The sequence below is a fragment of the Gamsiella multidivaricata genome (assembly GCF_025024155.1).
Source record: "Gamsiella multidivaricata strain RSA 2152 chromosome Unknown BC939scaffold_42, whole genome shotgun sequence".
NCBI lineage: Eukaryota > Fungi > Mortierellomycota > Mortierellomycetes > Mortierellales > Mortierellaceae > Gamsiella > Gamsiella multidivaricata.
Genome location: NW_026251750.1, coordinates 156,885 through 171,516, shown reverse-complemented (window position 1 = coordinate 171,516; position 14,632 = coordinate 156,885). Strand labels below are relative to the sequence as shown.

General features: G+C 48.4%; 4 protein-coding genes across 4 annotated transcripts; 3 read left to right on the top strand and 1 right to left on the bottom strand.

The window, feature by feature from the left end:
- Nucleotides 1-1,763: 1,763 nt before the first annotated feature.
- Nucleotides 1,764-4,150, top strand: BC939DRAFT_454858 (uncharacterized protein). The gene is made up of 8 exons (XM_051556117.1): nt 1,764-2,156; nt 2,246-2,395; nt 2,560-2,699; nt 2,832-2,929; nt 3,079-3,352; nt 3,454-3,464; nt 3,565-3,762; nt 3,875-4,150. The coding sequence occupies exons 1-8, from the start codon at nt 1,870-1,872 to the stop codon at nt 4,052-4,054; spliced, it is 1,338 nt and encodes a 445-aa protein (XP_051411115.1). The 5' UTR covers nt 1,764-1,869; the 3' UTR covers nt 4,055-4,150.
- Nucleotides 4,151-4,346: 196 nt separating this feature from the next.
- BC939DRAFT_454853 (Na+ dependent nucleoside transporter C-terminus-domain-containing protein) lies at nt 4,347-6,553 on the top strand. Its single transcript, XM_051556116.1, has 2 exons — nt 4,347-5,113; nt 5,360-6,553. The coding sequence occupies exons 1-2, from the start codon at nt 4,466-4,468 to the stop codon at nt 6,521-6,523; spliced, it is 1,812 nt and encodes a 603-aa protein (XP_051411114.1). The 5' UTR covers nt 4,347-4,465; the 3' UTR covers nt 6,524-6,553.
- Nucleotides 6,554-6,685: 132 nt separating this feature from the next.
- Nucleotides 6,686-7,617, bottom strand: BC939DRAFT_454851 (uncharacterized protein). Its single transcript, XM_051556115.1, has 2 exons — nt 7,359-7,617; nt 6,686-7,100 (listed from the first exon to the last, which is right to left on the bottom strand). The coding sequence occupies exons 1-2, from the start codon at nt 7,610-7,612 to the stop codon at nt 7,067-7,069; spliced, it is 288 nt and encodes a 95-aa protein (XP_051411113.1). The 5' UTR covers nt 7,613-7,617; the 3' UTR covers nt 6,686-7,066.
- Nucleotides 7,618-9,961: 2,344 nt separating this feature from the next.
- On the top strand, nt 9,962-13,670 carry BC939DRAFT_478087 (uncharacterized protein; the record flags this gene model as incomplete). Its single annotated transcript, XM_051558733.1, has 2 exons — nt 9,962-10,741; nt 10,938-13,670. The coding sequence occupies 2 exons, from the start codon at nt 9,962-9,964 to the stop codon at nt 13,668-13,670; spliced, it is 3,513 nt and encodes a 1,170-aa protein (XP_051411112.1).
- Nucleotides 13,671-14,632: the final 962 nt, after the last annotated feature.

Here is a 14,632-nt window from a genome sequence, read left to right as displayed (position 1 = left end):
AGGATAGGGTTGACGAGTACTTCGCAGTTTTTCCATTGTGAACCTGCGAACCGAAATAAAAAGAGCGCCCACCTTAGTGCTACTGGCGCAACAGCCGGTTCTAGAAACTGCTGAAATACATATCGAGACACGCTAAGAGCATCATTTTGTGGCGAGTATGACAAACAGGTTCGTGCGCGTCCAGGACCGCAAGCAGGAAGAACCCCGTTTCTCAATACTCTTCAAGTTTTCGGTAGTTTAGTAATTGAGTTTGGCCAATGCATTCATGTTCCCTTACTTCGTCTTTTGCACCAGACTTTTTTGGTGTTTGCTGACTTTGCTTTTTTCGCCATGAACTTCACGTCGTCTCGTTGATCCATCGAGCCTGGTTATTTTTACTTTTATCACATCCTTCTCTCGAGTATGACTCTGATGTCGCCCTTGGAATTGTATCGTACTCCATCCTCCTTTCTAGACATTTCTTCGCTGCCCTGGATCTCGATGCTATGCATTGTGGTGCCCTGGATCCTTTTGGGATATTTATTCGGCATGTCCCATGAAGTTCACATGAACAGTTCATTCTTTTGAGCATTCTTATACTGTGAGCTGGTGATGCGTCTTGCAAGGAAAGCAAGTCATCTCTGCCAATACTCTATCTTTTCTATTTTTTCATATCATTAGCTGACTGCTGTTTGGAGATATACGCCGATCCTCCTTTTCTTCATCATTACCCCTGCGAGCATTTATCGAGAAAGCTTTACTGCCAAATACTCTTACCGAAGAAGTCACCTGGATGACCTACAGTGCGCGGGCAGTCCTCAAGCTAAGCCCAATTGTCAGATAAGAAGTAGCTGGGTGACACTATTTCATCCCACCAACTTCGACTCTTAAGTCAACTTTCTTGCCGTTCTCCAAGCAAGTGCTGATGATAATGTGTGCCCACGTTGGTCTATCAAAAGTGCGTGAGCCAGATCACCGACGTAGCTTTTTTAACGTCGATCACTTGTTGCATTTCTCAGACCATCTTGCTGGTTAATATCCTGCCATGTCCTGCGACGGACGAGCAACTGTCAAACACAACAAGGATTCGCCTTGTATCAAGGACGGAAGACTGGAAGGTAGCAAGGCATATGCAACTGTCGATCCAAGCAGCTACCTGGTATTTTCTACCTTCGATTGCAGTGGACTTCCACCACTGTCTGTAACGGAGGAGAACGCATGTTCATTGGATATGACAAGAGGTCGTTCCAATCCTTCTTCGAATGATTGCTCAAGCAAGCCCACTAAAATGAACGTAATCTAATCTATATCTCGTTCCTTGTCGCCACTGTCGTTGTTCAGATATACCTTCGTTGTCATCGCACGCGGTGGCAGACTTGCAGAGCATATACCCTGCGATTAAAAGAGGCAGTGGTGTCAAGCTAGATGCGAAAGTCTGCAGATGGAAAAAAAAAAGAGGGGCGCTTGGACAATGGACGACATTCCGCATGGGCTTGATAAAGTGTTCTTTTTTACGCACCTCGACAGTGCTCCTGTTGCTTTCCACTGGGCCTTCTTTGGATCGAAAGTGCTTCATTGGTTATTCCTTTAGTAATGTAAATTACAGTTGGCACACTTGGCAAGAGACTGTGTAACGGTGGAGCAGATGGAGGATGCGGCGATCCTCCGAGATAACGAGCACTGAAGATAGAAAGCTCCTCCCTCCCCGCTCTCTCATCCATTGGGCTGGTTCGTTCTTTTTTTTTTTTTTTTTTTTTTCAGGAGCTTTCATCACGCCACCGAGTGTTCTTTCCAAATTGTCTCTGCGCCGCGCTCCCCTCATTCAACTCAACTCATTCCTCCATTTTCCCCCACCGCTCGACCGAATCAGAATCCCATTCCTCAGACACCATGTCCAGCAGCCTCACTGTAACCATTGTGGGCGGAGGTATTGGTGGACTGGCCCTCGCCAACATGTTTGAGAAGACCAACATCAACTACATCATCCTTGAAAAGGCAACCCGCATCAGAGCTCTGGGCTCGTCCCTCGGTCTGGATGCAACGAGCTTGCCTGTCATGGAGCAATTGGGCCTGCTCAATGACTTTTACGAGGTTTCCAACCCTGTACGGCACTTCAACTTTTACAACGACCAACTCAAACCCATTGGGAGAGTAGATTTTTCGGACCTGGAAGAGATGTATGAAAACGCGCGGGAAATTTGAGACGGCCGAGGATGGATATACCTCCAAGCTCTGGTTAATGATTTCGTGCTCTTGCACCGTTTAGTGGCGGCTACCCGGCCATTATCCTAGATCGTCCAGCGTTCTACAATGTGCTACTGAAGAACCTGCCGAAGCACAAGATCCTCTACAACAAGCGAGTCCTCTCGATCACCCAGGGCGAAGATGGAGCGGTGGCCAAGTGTGCTGATGGAAGGTAAATCCAAACAAACAAACAAAAAAAACAAAAAAAGCTATTTGTCTGGAGCGGGCTCTCGTTTCTTTTCCCTCGATGTAAATAAACCTTCATTGTCCGCATCCATCTATCGCGGATCAACATTCTGGACCTTTATTGACGCAGCGAGTCCTCTCTTCCAACAGCGCGTATTTGAGCGACATAATCATCGGTGCCGATGGGGCATATTCTGCAGTGCGTCAGAACATATACAAGAGCCTGAAGCAGAAGGGAAAGCTCCCTGCTTCGGACGACAAGCCCCTGGGCTACAACCAGCATTGCTTAGGTATAAACATGTGCACCACAGCATCTCTTGGGAGCGAGCGTGGATTGGACACTCGATGTACTTTTACTAAATACATCTAATGCCGTCGCCCGTCACTCATACGTCCTGATCAAAACAACGCCGTAACTCTAGTCGGAATCAGCGAGCCCTTGGATCCTGAACAGTACCCAGTGCTGAAGAACGACTTCGCAGACTTTGAAGTCGTCATCCCCAAGACCGATCCTTTTTATGTATGTGAAAGACATCTTTTATGGCCCCGTATTACAAGTCGATAGACATGATAGCACGGCGCTACAAAGTATCCTTGGCATTTCCTACTCACATTTTTGGCTGTTATTATTATTGTTATTATTTTGCATGTGAATCTGCGGGTGTCTAGGCAATTTACATGCCTCTACCCAACAACAGGATCTCATGGGCCGTGATCCAAAACGTACCCAGAGGCAATGCCGAAAAGGGTGCAGGATTCAGGTTTTCGGAATGGGGTCCAGAGGCCTCCAAGGAAATGGCGGATTTTGTGCGCCACCAGCCGAACCCGTTCCAGGGCACCTTGGGAGACATCATCGACAGGTCGCCTGAGATTTCAAAGATTATGCTGGAAGAAAAGTTATTCGAGACATGGTACGAGGATCGTGTTGTCCTTCTAGGAGATGGTAAGCAAAAAAAAAAAAAAAAAAAAAAAAAAAAAAAAACGAGCATAAGTAATAGAGCAACATCGGCTGACCACGTATATCTGTTATCTATCGATGCACAGCATGCCACAAGGTATAACGGATGTTTTGTTTTGTCGTTTATGTTTGTCGACAAGAGACGCCTTCGGCTAACTTCATAAATGCCATCGTGGGACCCATCGGCAAATGTTTAGGTCGTCCCAAGCGCAGGACTCGGCGCAAACCTTGCGATTCTGGAGGGTGTTTATTTGTGTAACTTGCTCGTGGACATGCCTGAAGTGACACAAAAGAACATTACTAAGGTGTTCGAGACCTACTACGCCCAACGTATGTTGGCCGCCAAAGCAGGTCTCAGCAAGTCGCGACAGTTTGGCAAGGTCATGGGAGACAGGGTAGGCCGAGATCGCCACGGCGCAGCAAAATATCCATATTAACCCAAACTTCTTATACACCGACCGCTAACACCTACATGCTTCTTTTGCTTTACAACAACAATAACGAAAGGGTCCAGTCTCGCAATTCGTTCGCAAGATCTTTTTCGGCTACATGCCGGCCAAGCTGGCGAGGAAGTCGAATGAGCAGCGATTACAATGCCGTCCACAGCTGCATTTCCTGCCTCAGGTACCGGACCGTGGCTCGATCAAGCCCCTGCCACAAGAACCAAGACTTGTCTTTAATGCGTAAACCATCCTTCATACCCGCCAACATACCATTATAAAATTTCAAGGCAACTATCATAATAAACCCCAGTCGACAGAAAGGATGGAGAAAGAGACCCCTACCTACACTCTCCACATGCTTGCTTAAAGCCAATGAGGTACAGGGCCTGCCATCGCTATACGCCATCTATAGTCAATGACTTTTCGATCTCTGTGGGTGATCAAGCAGATCGCACTTGTCCCTAGTGAGACATCGTTCGAAGTGATTTTTTTGGAACCGCACCTTCTCCTTCCACAATTCCTCCTTCGCCCCTTCCTACCATTTTTCTCTTCTTTCCTTTTAGATTCATCTTTCCTTCCTGCATTTCCTTTCCCTTTCTCACTCCTTTCTACTGATATCCAACTATCATCCTTACGAGTCGATCAATTGAACAAAATGTCAAGAGAGGCGTACCCGTATTCGGTCGACGACGAGAAGCTGGATTACATGGAGTCGCAGCCTCCTAGTGACGAAGAAGTGATAGAAAACAATATTTCAATACAACCGCAGCGACGACGTGATCATCCGACCAGTAATAACAAAATTGGCACTGCTGAGGACAATAAAGTCGAGGAAGAAAAGGCAGATTCGGTGCATTCAGCAGAAGACGTCTCAACTACGACGACGGCTTCATCATACCATGGGCGGTTCCCGGTCTACTATAACAACAAGGTTCTAGTGCACCATGCGATCGCATTCGTGGCGTGCACCTGTCTCTTCATCCCCGCGGTCGTGATCCATAAGGAGGGCAATATCCTGGTACTTTCTTTGTTGTATGCGGCGATTGTGTGGTGGATCGTGGTGAGACATTTGCCAAAGGGAACGATTGCAGGACCGGTAAGCACGGTTTGGAATGATGGAGCGAGGGCGATTGGGAGGTTGCCGAAGTGGTTGGTCCGGGGGCTGGGATTCGGACTCCCGCCAGCGGCCCTGATATTGACGGCAGCTTTGAGGCCAAATGATGCTCATGGAACAAGAGCACAGAGACTGGTTAGTTGCTTGGGACTCGTGGTGTTAGTGTCGCTCGTTATTGCGTTCTCAAAGGTAAAGCAATAGGTTTTCTGAGTGAGGTTCCCCAGAGAACTAATTCATGCCCTCATTCACCATGGCCGATTCATGGGAGATCTCTCCCGTCATTAGTTTGTCATGGACCTTGAAAGAGGAGCCTTGGCCAGATTTGGACAGAAATGCGAAAAGGGAGGGATGCACTGCATCTGGAAATGGGCACGCTCTGAACTCTAAGTGTGTTATGCTATCCATCCTTTCAATTGTGGCACGACCATAACATAGAACCGCAAGGCCATCTCCTGGAAGATCGTCTGGACGGGGATATTCATGCAGTACATCCTTGGAGTCCTCATCATACGCTGGTCTGTTGGCTATAATGTCTTCCAATTCATTTCGCAACAGGCTGAGAACTTTCTCAGCTATGCCTCCCAGGGCCGCGAGTTTATCTTTGGGCCGAATTCAGTCACCTACAACGGCACGGCCATCCCTTTCGCGAGTTCCTTTGCGGTCTCGGTCCTGCCTGCGATCATCCTCTTCGCAGCTGTAATTCAGTGTCTGTACTACTACAACATTGTCCAATCCGTCGTCGCAGGCATGGCCAAGGTTGTGATCCACATCATTGACATCTCTGGCGTCGAGTGTGTTGCTGCCTGTGCTGCGCCCTTTGTTGGAATGTCCGAGGCATCCATGCTGGTTGGTCCGTTTGTCTCGGAGATGACTGAGGCGGAACTACATCAGGTCTTGACCTCTGGTTTCGCGACGATTTCCGGGTCCGTGTTCCTGGGATTGTTGGCCTTCGGTGCGGACGCGACCGCGTTACTGACATGTTGCATGATGTCTGTCCCCTGCGCGATTGTGATCTCAAAGATCCGGTTCCCTGAAGAAGAAGTTCCGCTGACGAGGGGCACGGCGATCTCGCCTGCATACAAAGACCGGGAGTCGAATGCGATCCACGCGATCTCGAACGGCGCAATCTTTGGTATCAAGCTGTGCATCGTCATCATTGCGGTCCTGCTCGCTGTGATCTCGTTACTCGGTCTCGCGAACGGCTTCCTGGGTTGGATCTTTCATTTCTACGGAGTTGAAATTTCGATTCAAAAGATCGCGTCCTGGATGTTGTATCCACTTGCGTGGCTGATCGGGATCCCTTCCGGGGATCTGAGAGAGTCGGCGGAGGTGATGGGAGTGAAATACATCTTGAACGAGTTTGCGGCGTTTGCGGCGTTTACACAAATCCAGGACTCGTTGGAGCCAAGAACAAAGCTGTTGACGACCTATGCGATGGCATCGTTTGCGAACATCGGAAGTATTGGAACGCAGATTTCGTTATTTTTGACGTTGTCGCCAGACCGATCGGATGCGATCGCAAGGCTGTCGTTCTCGGCGTGTATGTGTGGGGCGGTTTCTACTTTGATCTCTGCGTGCATCGCTGGTATTGTTTCTTGAAGACGTTTTTAGCAAGTGCAAAAGCTTTATACCAAAATGTTATTAAAGCCCAGCGCCTCAAACGATGTATTTTTTTTCTCGTGCTCGCTCCTTCGTTCTGACCCTCAATGGCACTACATTTTCATGGTAGGAAATAGTAGACGTACAGTAAAGTTACGTACGCTCCCATGTGGAGTAATACTCAACTCTCTCGAAGGAACGAATTAAATGAAAAAAAAAAATTATTCGCTCGAAGTGCTGTTGATAACCCGCATACCACGAAGGCCCAGTTGGAACTCACAGAAGACGCTGAAAAATAATGAAGCGAAAGCGAGAGCTAAGCTAATAAAAGGAGATCCACATCAATATTTGTCTGCCCTCTCTTTGAGATTAGTTCGTTCCTGCATTTAATTCAGCCGCCCTGGTGTCGGCTGGGTCCACCATCCTCAACCTCTGTCAAAGTGATATGTACTCCTGGTGCCTAATCTCGACGTCTTGAAATACTCCATACATTACTAGGCAGAGCTCTTTTTGAACCTTGTTGCGAAAAACAAAGGAGCCATCTTAGGACCGTAACATGTGCACCGTCCTGTCGTTACTAAAGAAAAAAAAAAAAATTGGCATTGCAGTGTTAGGACATATACAGGGCAATGCGGTGCTAAAGAGCACCCAGTTTCGAAGCAGATGATTCTCAGGAGGGCCTTGTCTCGATCGGAGGTCAATCGACTAGGCACCAGGTACAGGTAGGGGTCAAGATAATGGGCTCAGACGGGACCGTAGAGTATTTCGAAAGGAGGAATGGGGATCGACAAAAAAAACATTGGGGTAAACAGTCAGGCACAATTACATCGCGTACATGTATTGAAGAGAGATGTGAAACCTGGAAGTATTAAGGTAACCGTTGGCGTAGAGCGCGTAATTTGGAATTGTCCATTGGGTACACGCCATGGCGTTATCGAACAAGAAGAGGCGGCACTGGATGATGAACGCATTCAATGAGTAAAGCAAGCCTACATGAGCAGCAAGACACCAGTAAAAAAAAAAAGAAAAAAAAAGAATGGATTGGAAACAAGACACTCCCTGCGACCGTTTAAAAACAGGTGTGTGCATGTGTGTGAAAGTTGAGCGGAAGTAAGGGAGCCGTTTCGGAAGAAAGAAGGCATCCATCTTGGAGGTATCTTTCGAGTCTATAAATTTATACTGGAGCCAAGCACTTGGTAACAATGGCCTGCCTCCTTTCATCATCTGCTCGCGCTTTTTATTAGTATTTTTATTTATTGAGCCGCTGCAGTGCATGTAGTCAACGCATTCGTCGGTGATGCTATCTTACTGCCAACTCTCACTCTCTTCTGTCTCATCGGTTTCCCTTACTGGTACGTGATGGTTGATTGCTGGCTCTCGTTTACTGTAGGATAAACTGCTTTATTAACGAGCACTCTTGAAGACATGGAGGTTTGCAGGGCAGGCTGTTGCTGAAAGACTATAGCAACATTGACGCACGCACATGTAGTATTGAGCTGGGACTAGGCCGGAAGGGGATAAGCCCAGCCTATTGAACGCATTTTTTCCTATCATCCATTTGTGAAATTGCATTTTGTTATTTCAACTGCGCACACACATGGGCGTCGCAAGGGTGGATCGGATGTGATCAAAAAAGAAATGCAAGGAAAAGATAAACAAGAGGACTTTGCCCATGTGGGCAAGGATGTTGTCACCAAGGACGTGGTTGACGATTTCATTTTCGGTGAATGAAAGTATTATTCAGGGCGAAGTCGAGATAAGGCTGAACAGGGAGGGGGCGCGGAAGGCGATGGCTTCCTTTTTGTGAGAGTATAAACTACAATTTCCAGCCTACAAATGAATAGAACAAATGTAAGTGTTGGGAACACAAGAGAGCAACATGATGCATGGCATATGCATGGGCATGGGCATGGCATTGGTGCACCATGGTCCGTAATTATTGTCGTGATTGAGCACGTTGTTGATAAACACAACAGCAACACGATGCTGGATGATGTCTGTTTGTGGCGGAAGAAGTACGTTTAACGTGCCCGGCGAATGAAAGTAAGCACCATCCATGGCTGCCCATGGGTCCAAAAGAATAACCCCCCACTCAAAGTTAATAAACATGGTGATGACAGACATTTTTTTTAAAACGAATGGAATGCGAAGCGAGCTGCAAGGGACGCGAAAGAGGAACGTCTTTCTCCTTCCTCTTTTCTCCTTCCTCTTCTCTCCTTTCCCTCTTTCTCTTTTTATCTCTTCCTCTTTTTCCTATCCTTTCTGTTTATCGTTTACGAGCGTCAATTGTTCTTGGCAAAATACCATTCCCATAACTCACTTGACGGATTCTTCACCCTTACAGTCGATCCTTTCGTTTATCTGAAGCAAACAACTGTCCTCAGTAATATTCATTCACTGCGACCAACTAAATAGCCTACACGCCTCCTTGACCAGGCTACACTCGCGTTTTTGACACAGACAGGTAACGAGAGCGCGGAACTAATTCACACGCCCAAGTCGGTCCTCAGCCAATGAGCTCTTTGTCTTTGTCTTTGCCCAACATGATGGGAGACACAAAAATAATGAAAGAGAAACACTTGCACATTCGTATGCGCAGACACAATGAAGACACAGACTCACGCCATCAGCTATCTTAGTTGAATGGCCCTGTTGTACATTTTTGTACTCCCCTCTTTGTTTTCAGCTCTCGATTTTCGTCTCTTCTTTTTGCTCCTTTTGTTTCGTGTGTATATTGCATGTTCCCACAGAACCTTGATCAAAAATGTTGATGGCAATGAGGGTAGTCGATATCCTGTATGAGCAGAAAGAGGAAATACCTGCCGTGGGATGGAATTGTGGTGCCATTATGGTACTGGGCTGTCTTTGTGTTTCCAATAGAAAAGAGCATATGCAGTATTAAACACATGTGTCGTGCCCATGCATCTCACAGGCGTTGCGTGTATTGGTTGTTGTTTGTCAGACCAGACTGACAAAAGTCTTTCTTCATTCAGCTCCTTCTACATTCGACTCTTCCTTTGTTCATTCCCATTCCACATTCAGTTCCCCGCGGCTTACTCACAGTTGCGCTTCACTTTTCATTTGCCACAAGGGAACACAGTACCTTTTTCTACGCTTTTCACGCCTCTGTCTCATTTTACTCTGTTTCCATACTTCTCAAAGGCCACCTTTATCCTATTTCCTGTCACGGACTAGACCTCCATCATACCCTCCAATCACAACCACAGAAAGCGCCCGATCGCGACCCCGGAGGGTGCCTGCCCCCCGCTCGTTCCTGATTATCTTTCATTTTGTCATCAAAGATCTTCCTCTAACTTCAGACGGGACCTCACGAATTAGCAATCCATATCGCTTGCCTATATTTTCTGCCCTGAATATCATCACTTCCGGCTATTTCCAATCGTATCACTTTCTCCTTTCCCTTGCCATCTTCGTCCCATGAATACCAAGCAGCAGAACACTGGTGCTATCCACCATCCTGGGTCGGCTCCAGCAAAGCAGACCTCTCGCCCCAGCCCATTCGGCCCCTTTGTTCAGTCCAAAAACTACTGCTTCAATACTGAGCCCGAAGGCCATGATCTCTCTGCTCACCGGTCTGATCTCTCCCTTCCACGTCCCAGTCTCTCCTCGCACAGCATCATGATCTCCGGTACAGTTTCCTCCCCACCTACGAAACTAGGATCAGGCCTTCTCAACACCTCACAACATCAACACCTGGGCAATAACAGCAAAAAGAACACATCAATGTCAACATCCACCAATACCAGCAGTCTGAGTGACCAAACCAGAAATACGTCCGGAATCAAGAGCCTCGCCTTTCGCAAAACCCACTCTCAGCCTTCGCCCAGCCATAACGAGACATCTCCGTTCGAACACACCAACACAGCCTCTCATAGGAGTTTGAAGAACTCTTTCAAAAGCAAACCGAGCAAACATGATCAGGCCCCGACCCAATTTGACGGCGCCCACCCTCATCATCAGATCAACGGCAACAAACAAGTCGACCATTCATACTACGAGTTCTATGCGTCTTCAGCGCAGCCGGATTCTGGCGTCGCTTCCTTTAATGCAATTTTTCAGCAGCATCCCAAGAACATGCACGACGAGCGGATAATGCTTGAGGAATGGCTGCAAAAGAGATCATCCTCATTACAGCTCGTTTGGAAGCGACGGTGGTGCGTCCTGCGAGATGATCGCCTTTACTATTATCGGACTAATGTAGGTTCAATTCCTGCAGCAGCAGCAGCAGCAGTAGCAGGGTCCAGAGCATCCACATCTTATGAAACTATGATTGTATCCCTTTCCCCCGCCCTCGCTGCCGATGTTTTGATTTTATCAGTGCGCCGTTTTGCCGCACGCGTTTTATGCATGAAATTGACGAAAAAAAATGCTGTTATACTGTCTACTGCTTTAGACCGATACGAAGCCTTTGGGAGTACTCCATCTTGCGGACTATTCCATTCTAACTTCAGGACCCGAGGTCTCCAGAAAGTCCAAGTATGCATTCCGACTCTCGTCCTCCGAGTCCATACCGCACGAACACCAACATCATATGTTCCATGCAGAAACCCCGCAGGCACTCGATCTTTGGTTGGACGCAATCCAGGCCCATATCAACCATGCGCTTGCCCATCTAGAGGGGACTTATAGTCTCCTGGATCAGAACCAGGAGGGTCAAGGGTCTGGATCAGTAAAAGGAGGACGAGGGTCCAGGAGGTCCCGTGATAATTCCCTTCAGTCTGCAGGGAACGAGCAGTCGATCATCGACAAGGTACTGGACCGACTGCAGCTGGAGGACCCGACACTCTCGGATATGAACGATCCTTCGACATTGATCATGCCAGCACATGAACATCCCACGTCATCACCTTCTTTGTCGTATCAACACCCGACACAAAAGTCGTTCAAGGAATTGCAGTTCAGTTTGGACGACAATCTTGATGGCTGGGCACCTTCGGCCTCACCGACTCTGAATGGTAGTAGCAGTCATGGGGCGTCCACAAAGCCCAGTTTGGACTCGCTGCCGTCCCAACAGCGGAGTCCCATCGTGATCCGTGGTGTCCATCCGCATCGAACGCTCAACTATTCTGGAGGCAGCCTCACCCAGAGTCCGACATCGAGCTATACGGACCAGCACTCGAATTACTCGAGCTACACTGAGTTCAGTCTTGGCGGGAACAGCAGTGGCAAGACTAGTGGCAGCTATAGCAGGGGCACGATCCAACCTCTGGATCATCAGGGACGATCAAGTCTGCAGCAAGGCCGTGGTGCAAATCAAGGGAGTTTCCATTCCCCCTCGTCTTCATTGACGGGGCACAACTCTCCGCAGCCTCATCCACGGAAGAATGGACAGACGATCTGCATTGATGCAGGTACAAATCAGCAGCATCATTTGGGATTGCTATGGATGCGGGACCACCACGCCGATACTGATGACAAATTTCCTCACCTATTTTCATTCCTGTTAGCAGGATGTGTGTCGCCTAATACGAGTTCTCCGAATTTTTTGGTTTCCTCGCCAAAGATGATCGGTTTTGGCAGCTCTGCGGCTGCACTCGCCTCATACACCAATGCCAGTAGCAGTAACCATGCAATGCCATCCTCCCCTCAAACGCGGTGCCACAGGGTCGACACCAATCCGCTTGGTTCGCAGCGCACCGAAAGCAATGCCTCATCCGGCTCTATTTCGACTATCAACTCGTGTAGCGCAGATGCCAATGGTTTCTCAGAAACAGTGACTGAGAATGCATCGGCTGTGACGAGCATTGGCGAGGATCCGAGAAAGAATAGCATGACCCTATCGGTGACATCTGGGAAGAAGTATTGCACGGACCATGATCTTCCGCTCATGCAGATCGTGGATCGAGAGGAGAATGTGACGGCGGCGACGAGTCCCAAGAAAACAAAGAAGCTGTGGAATGCTTATGGAGGAGGAGGGCAGCCGCCTGTGTTGGAGAAGGCGAATGGTGGTTGCGGCAGTGGTACAAGTTTGGGTAGAAAGAACGTTAGTCAAACGCTGGATACGAACAGCTCCATGTTCCAAAGTCTAATCTTGGTATCGGCGCCCTCGAAAAAATCAAGCAGCAGTAGCGGCAAACAGGACCACAAAGGATTCTCAAAATCGATGAGCTCACTGACCAAAGGATCCGAAGGCGAGGCAGGCGACCCTCTACACCTCTTGCTTTCCCCATACTCTCCGGCATCATCGTCATCGAAGCTTGTTGGATTCGACCAGTCCACGGCCTCGCTCTCGTCCAGGTCCAGGATGCGATCTCCCTCAGTTTCGGTTCTGGATGAGGTGCTCCAATCGTCCTCTCGGTCGTCGACCCAGAAGTTGCACAACAACCGGCAACCGTATTCGTCGAACTTGCTGGCACCGAAGATCACAACGGCGCCTATTTCGCTGATCACGAACGACTGGTCCACCCATGTGCACAATCAGAGGTGCCAGCAACAGCGATGTATCGATCTGGAACTCGAGCGCATTGGCAGGGATAGCGTTGGGGATGTAGCGAAACATATTGTGGCACCGGACGAGCTTGCAATGGCGATCAACCAGGAAGTGGAGGAGCGGATACAGAAGCAGGGGCTTGAGCGGTTCGATAGGTCGCAGGAGGAGGAAAGTCGACCAGTGTCGATTATGAGGCCAGCGACGAGTCCTGAGACTGACAATGTAAGTGATGGAAACAGCGAGGGGAGACCTACGTCCGCAGCAACATCCGCACTTGTAGGCGTTACAGAGTCGTATGTCGATGTTTTCAAGGCCGATCTGCCAGCACACGATACAGGAAAGGAGGACGTCCAAGGGAACGCCGTTCAGAAAAATGATTCAGGTTCTTCGCCTAATGATGAGGCACACGAGATTCTCTTGTCTGCCTTTGCTGCAACAGCCTCAGCGCCAGAATCGACGTGCTCATCTTCATTTTCTGGTCGGACCGAAGGCGCTGTGGATAATGCGGTTATTGGCGCTGTTCGCGTCAAGAGTCCGCCGACAGTTTCGGTAGTGACAGGTGATAGTTTGAGAAGCCCAATCGGTCGTCCTTTGACGGAATCTCCTCGATCCTCGACCTCTCCTGTTCTTCCTCCAGCATTGCCAAGACGCTCTCCGTTCCGTTCGGCGCCTATCCCTGCGATAAATCAGCTCTAGGATTTCCACAACGCGCCGTGTGAAATATGATGTGATATTTAGATTCACCATAAAGACGTTCCATGCAGTGGTCATTTCGTAGCAATACGATTTGATTGCCTTACCTTGCCTTGCTGAAACTCTCTGGTAATCTTGTGTCTGCCATGCTACATAGTCTGTATTATACACCTTTGCATCCTTTGTGCCTGATATAAAAGAATAATAATAAAAACACTTAATACAAAATGCAACGTCGTGGGCGCATGTGGAAGATCGCTTAAGCTCCTGCATGGCATTGAGGGCCGTTTATGTCCCAAGCATACGGCCTAGAATCGGTTTGCGGCACTCGAGGCTGCTGAAGCCTGAGTGGATCTTTTTTCTTTCTTTCGGACGTTGTGCAGTGGCGGCGATATAAAAAAAAAAGAGGCGGCCAAAGCACCACTTTCAGAAAGCAGACATTTGGAAAAATTCGTCCACCCCCTAAACTTATCACACACGCTTACACCCACGTTTTTTTTTTATGATCCAAGTACGCCCAAAATAATTTTGCGAGCTTGATTTTTCTAACTGTGGTCCTGAAGGGGATTTGAAGACAACAGCTGGATGTACTGGAGATGGAGAAGATATAAATACGCTGAAGTAAGAATATCTGGAACGACTCAAGGCGACTGATCGGTAGTATGTTGTAAACGGAATAGAAAAGAGTAGGGGAGTAAGAAGTGAGGAAGAGAGGCGTGGAGAAGGGGAGGGGAAGTGGAGGGGAAGGAAGTGAAATGCGCGACTACGTTACTGGATCTGGATGGCGCTAAACGATCCGAAGCGGGTGCTCGACGGTTCGGGGTATCAGTGGCGGTCCTTCGGCGCATGAAGGAGGCAGAATGAAAGAGAGGGGAAGGAACAGTAGAGGGATCAGAGATGTCGAATATGATGTCTTAAGAAACTGCGCACCCTTCAGCCTTTACTTCTTCTGGTTGTCCCGACTC

What these genes read in the sequence shown, in the direction of transcription:
- BC939DRAFT_454858 (XM_051556117.1), top strand. Translation starts at nt 1,870, where the DNA reads ATGTCCAGCAGCCTCACTGTAACCATTGTGGGCGGAGGTATTGGTGGA. An exon ending in CTACAACCAGCATTGCTTAG is followed by an intron (nt 2,700 to 2,831) that starts GTATAAACATGT and finishes CCGTAACTCTAG; the next exon opens with TCGGAATCAGCGAGCCCTTG. An exon ending in GCAAGGTCATGGGAGACAGG is followed by an intron (nt 3,763 to 3,874) that starts GTAGGCCGAGAT and finishes CAATAACGAAAG; the next exon opens with GGTCCAGTCTCGCAATTCGT.
- BC939DRAFT_454853 (XM_051556116.1), top strand. Translation starts at nt 4,466, where the DNA reads ATGTCAAGAGAGGCGTACCCGTATTCGGTCGACGACGAGAAGCTGGAT. An exon ending in TCGTTATTGCGTTCTCAAAG is followed by an intron (nt 5,114 to 5,359) that starts GTAAAGCAATAG and finishes ACCATAACATAG; the next exon opens with AACCGCAAGGCCATCTCCTG.
- BC939DRAFT_454851 (XM_051556115.1), bottom strand. Translation starts at nt 7,612, where the DNA reads ATGCACACACCTGTTTTTAAACGGTCGCAGGGAGTGTCTTGTTTCCAA. An exon ending in CACATCTCTCTTCAATACAT is followed by an intron (nt 7,101 to 7,358) that starts GTACGCGATGTA and finishes TTTTTTCTTTAG; the next exon opens with TAACGACAGGACGGTGCACA.